Below are 5,704 nucleotides of genomic sequence, written 5' to 3'. Positions count from 1 at the left end.
ATTTTTAATAAACTTAATGACTCATGAGTATAATATATATCTAGTCACTATTATTGACTTAGTCAAATTTTGTAACTTATATTTAATTCCTACATTCTAAATACCTTTAATATATTGTAAGCAACTTGTAACATTCTTAAATTTTTTAAGGTTTTGTAAAAAATATCATGAGTTATCATTTGATCATTATCGTCTTATCGAAATTATATTTTGAATTTTAAACTTGGCAACTAAGATGTTTCTTGGTTCTTCTAACATGATGGTGATTATGCAAATTGATTTATTGATTATTGCCATGATTTCATAATAACATGTTCTAATTATAATTAAAAAAAAAAAACTATTTTCCAAATTCTTATTTTGCCACTAAGCACAATAATCATCTACACAGAATGAATAGAAGGAAGGACACTAAAGCGAGGCACAGGGACACAAATTAAAGGATGAGCTCTTGGAACTGTCATGCCAGGTTTCTCTTCCATACTAACAATCCCATCAACCTTCCATTCAAAACACTGAATCATGGCAGCAAGATTACTAGGCACAATTTGAAGCGCTAGTGAAGCTCCAGGGCACACTCTTCTTCCAGTTCCAAAGGGCATTAGTTGAAAATATTGTCCCCTCACATCCAATTGTCCTTCTTCAATGAAACTCTCTGGCCTAAACTCAAGAGGGTTCTCCCAAATCTTAGGGTCCCTACCCATAGACCACAGGTTAATAAACAATAAGGACTTTGATGGAATTTCATAGCCGCAAACATTAGAGATTTCAGTTGATTGTCTCCCTAAAAGTGGTGCCGCAGGATGAAGCCTTAGTGTTTCTTTAACTATGGCTCGCAAGTAAGGAAGGTTTGGAAGATCTGATTCTTCTATTATTCTGTTTCTTCTTGTTACTGAATCAATCTCTTGTCTTGCTTTTTTCATTACATGTGGGTTGTTGATTAACTCAGCAAAAGCCCATTCAATGGTGATAGCTGAGGTATCTGTTCCTGCCATGAATAAGTCCTGCATATACGCCACATACTATGTATAAAGTAAAATTTATGTATAAGATAATTATCTACTTCTATATGAGGTTTTTTATGATAGGAATATATTCTATTTCAATCATGTTAGATGTATATTTTTTTTAGTTATATTAAATATATGTTAAAATCAGCTATTAAAATCAGTTATTAGTATGAAATATATATTAGAATATAAATATATATTAAAAATAAATTAAACGATATATATATTTATACATAAATATATTAATAGTTAATTTAATTTTAGTATATAAATAATAATTTTTTTCTATTTTAACCATTAATAATATATATAAACGACCTTCCTCATTATCTATGTCATTTTCTTTCGTTGAAAATGAAAAACTTTAAGTGGTTTCTTCTTCATACATGATGTAGTTTTTGTTTGTATGTACCGTTTTTGTTTATAGTTTTATAATTAACCATTTATATATTCCCTACCTTTTACATCATATAATGGAGTGGTGCTCTCCTCCATAAATAGTCTGAGTTACATGACGTAGTTTTTGTTTGAACCATTTTGCGTGTGTGAATAAATTTGTTTTATCAATAATAATAATAAAAAGACAATTCAATATAGTGGCAATTATTGCGTACTAAATTGCTAGTATCACTTCAAGACAAGAGTTTACCAATCGTTTTGTTTTCAAGGGCCGATTCTAAGAATCGATTTGCTAAAGTTTTTTCTTTTTGAAAGTAAAGTAGCTTATTAAAATTGATTTCTGAAGGATAATTTTTTTAAAAAATATAACATATATATTTAGTAAATTAAATTAAAAATAATTTTTAATAAACATAAATAACAATAATAATATTTAATAAAACCATTTTTAGAATACATAAATTATTAAAATTAATAATCAAAATCAATTACTAATATAAAATACATATTAGAATATAAAATATACATTAAAAATAAATTAAATAATACATATGTACATTTATACACAAATACATAATAGTTAATTTTAATAACTAACTTTAGTGTATAAATTAAATAACATTTTTGAATCTAAATAGATACAAATATAAAGTTACAAGTACAAGCACAAACAAATGTAAATGATCTTTTTAATCAAGTAAACATAAGATGAAGCATTTGTTGTTTTCGAAAGTATTTTTTCAAAAACTTTTCCCAAACTAAATTAATTAATTCATGATTTTTATTTTTTCTATTTTTTATATTTAGTGATTGAAAAAAGATCACGTAAGTATTTTTATGGTCGTTATTAATAGTTTAGAATAATCTACAATTATTTTTGCAGATTTTAACTACAAAGAAATGTTATCTGTATTAAATTTTTATGTATGTTTTTCCTTTTTTACTATAAGTTTATAATTAAATATACACTTTTTTATATTAAATATTATTTCTCATTATACTAATTAACTTAGCTTATTTGTTAAAAATATATCAACAAAATACTATATTATCTTTTGGTCACCTTAAACTTTATACACCTCAGTTTTTAGAAAAAAGAAAAGAAATTATATCAAAATGAAACTCTAGATGAAAGCTATATGTAAATGAAAATAATTGTTAATGGAAGTCATAATATATAATAAAAAAATATTATTTATATACTAAAATTAATTACTATATATATAAATATATATATTATTTAACTTATTTTATTATATATTTTATATTTTAATATATATTTATATTAATGACTTAATTTTAATATTCACCTAATATAATATAATTGTATATAATAAAACATGCTTACTTACCAATATGAAAGCTTTGATATTTTCTCTGCTCAATTCTATCTCGTCATTCCTCTTATCTTCATATATTTCCAGCAAAATATCAAGCAAGTCCCTCACTCTTCCACCTTCATCACTTTCTCCTTCTTCTTTCCTTTTTTTCCTTGCCAATTCATGCTCCCTTATTACCCTCTCTATCATCGAATCAAACCTCTCCAAAATCCCCTTAAGCCTCTTATTCATCCCTTGCAAGTCCCAATTCTTGAACAACCAAATAAAATCCGAAACATTAAACTTTCCAGCAAGCTCAGCAGTGTCTTTCACCATCTTCCTCATAACTTCTGCATCATCACCGTTCCCACCTTCCTCGCAACAAGTCACGCTCATGGTCATTCTCGAAATTACGCTGTTGGTGAGAGACAAAAGCTGGTCACCAACATCCATGGCCTCGCCAGCTTCTCCCTTTTTCTGTAAGACTCTGAGGAATCTCAGAGTCTCCTGCTTTCTCAAAAGGAGAAGCTGGTCGAGTGTTCGTTGACCGAGAAGCTCTGACATGCAGAGCTTCTTCATGAACTTCCAGAAGCTTCCATAAGGCGCAAACAAGAAACCCTTTGAGCCGTAAGACAAGTAATGAACGGCAGAGCTTTTGAAACGATTGATGAAGGTAGTTTCGTGTGTTTTGAGGAACTCTTTCGCGATTTCCGGGGTGGTGACCACCACACAAGGGAGTGAGCCGAGGTAGATTTGCATGATGGATCCATACCGGGATGAGAGGCTATGGAAGCTTTGGTGTGGTAATGAAGAGATTAAGTGAAGGTGTCCGATGATAGGTAGTGATGGTGGACTTGGTAGTAAGTTTTGGTGACCGTTTTTCTTGCGGTTTCTTGTGAGAATGACTCGAACAATAATGGTGGAGATAAGCCAGATGAGGAAAAGTTGGATGTAACCTTGGAAATCAAAAGCAAAGGCCATAGATGAAGCTCTCTTGGAATGGAAGAAAATGTGAGGACGAGTTTGATATGTTATGATGATGAGAAAAAAGACGAGGATTTATATTATTATATCATGAAAGTAACTACATGGAAATAGAAACGAAGACTAGACTGTATGCAATAAAATCCAATAGAAACAAAGGATGCTCTTACTTGGGATTAGGGGTGTTATCGGTTCGGTTTGGTTCGGTTTTGGACCAAAAACCAACCGAACCGTTCTATTCGGTTTTTACATAATACCAACCAATCGGTTTGCTATCTGCGCAACAACCGAACCGAACCGAACCGAACCAAAAGCGGTTTGGTTCGGTCGGTTTTTTCGGTTTTTAAATTTTAACTAATAAAAAATTAATTTTAGTAAAATGATGTTCAAAACAATCAATAAACTGAAATAATATTATATTACATTCAAATTCAACACAATTTCAACTCATTCCAACAACTAAACATAAAACAAACACATTTATTAAGTCTAAAATTTCCATTCAATGTATTACTAAACCACTTATGCGGTTCGGTTCGGTTCGGTTCGGTTTTTACCGAGCCAACCGAAAACCGAACCGAACCGATCGGTTTACATCGGAAAAAAACCAAAAAAACCGATTTTTTTCGGTTTTTATTCGGTTGTTGTAAATTTCGGTTCGGTTTTGCGATAAATTTCGGTTTGGTTCGGTAACTTACACCCCTACTTGGGATAATGTCACTGAGATTTTCTTTTAACGTGTGAAGATAAATGAATGCCCGAGCGACTTGTCTAAACGTTGATGTGACACAAGACCCAATCTAGTTATATAGTAATTAAAAAAAAAAAAGTGGAAAGCCCTAAATTCGTCTCTAAAATTTAACTTCGAATAAATTAATCTTTTAAAAAAAATACTAATAAATTTTTTTATAATAATAAATATAAATAAATTTTATTTAAATTAAAATTTTTTATCTTAATTATAGTAGTTTATTCAAAAATAATGTGTTAATGATTTTCTATCTTCTATTATAAAAGACTTTATTAATATTTTTTTTAGAATTAATATGTCCGAAATAAAAATTTTTAGAGACTTATTTATTTTACTCTTAAAAAAAATGGTTAAGATAGGCAACTCTTATAGTGAAAAAAAAAATAATAAAGAGTTTAATTATCGTCAATTGGATTAATTACCAATTCAGTACTGAAAAGATTCTGTCGCTAGCATAAATGTCTTTAAAAGATGTTATCGACAAAGCAGTTTCTTAATGATTTGAAAATACAACAAAAATAATTAATGAATATTATATTTTTTACAAGTAAACTTTCATATTAAGCAAATGACTTATCCGTTTGATCCGAATTTTTGTGGTAACATTTAAATAAATATTTAGAAGATGCACAAAAAATTTGAAGCAAAATTTGATCTCTAGATTTTTTTATTTTTCAAAAAAAAATGTGGTTATTCACACTAAAAATTTTTTTAAAAAAATTCACTTGACATAAAATTACTAAGTTTTAAAGATAAAAGATCTCATTTTCCTAATAATAATTGCAAAATTTTGCATCAAAATCTTATCTCTAAAGACTATTTTTAGAATATATATTTAATATTTAGTTCTTTTGTCTCATTTTTTAATTTTTGGAGAGTTTATTTGTCGTTAATATCTTTTAAGAGCTTTTGTTGTCTATAATGTGAATTTTTGAATACTATTTTAACAATTTATTCATATTAGTAATAGATAACACTACTAGAAAACTACTTATTACTCCGACAGATTTCATCCCACGAAAATACAGACAGATTTTGTGAGAAAATTTTTGTCAGAAACAAAGAAAAATGAATTAACATGAATTACAGACAGAAAAAAATCTGTCAATAATTTTGTCGAAAAAATTAATTTTTTTTTGAAAAATAATTATCGACAAAATAATCCGTCTGTATTTAAATAAATAAAATGTTGTATTTTATTAAATTAGTACGGACAGAAAATCTGTCTGTAATTTAAATTA

The 5,704-nt window shown here is 28.2% G+C and overlaps 1 protein-coding gene across 1 annotated transcript; it reads right to left on the bottom strand.

The window, feature by feature from the left end:
• Positions 1 to 266: 266 nt before the first annotated feature.
• LOC107628400 (3,9-dihydroxypterocarpan 6A-monooxygenase-like) lies at positions 267 to 4,541 on the bottom strand. The gene is made up of 3 exons (XM_088503515.1): positions 4,419 to 4,541; positions 2,762 to 3,881; positions 267 to 1,004 (listed from the first exon to the last, which is right to left on the bottom strand). Exons 2-3 carry the CDS (start codon positions 3,707 to 3,709, stop codon positions 384 to 386), a joined length of 1,569 nt encoding a protein of 522 aa, XP_088359641.1. The 5' UTR covers positions 3,710 to 3,881; positions 4,419 to 4,541; the 3' UTR covers positions 267 to 383.
• Between the last annotated feature and the right edge of the window lie 1,163 nt (positions 4,542 to 5,704).

This window comes from Arachis ipaensis, chromosome B2, assembly GCF_059453495.1.
Source record: "Arachis ipaensis isolate K30076 ecotype BB chromosome B2, ASM5945349v1, whole genome shotgun sequence".
Classification (NCBI taxonomy): domain Eukaryota; kingdom Viridiplantae; phylum Streptophyta; class Magnoliopsida; order Fabales; family Fabaceae; genus Arachis; species Arachis ipaensis.
This window is presented reverse-complemented; position numbering and strand designations above follow the sequence as displayed.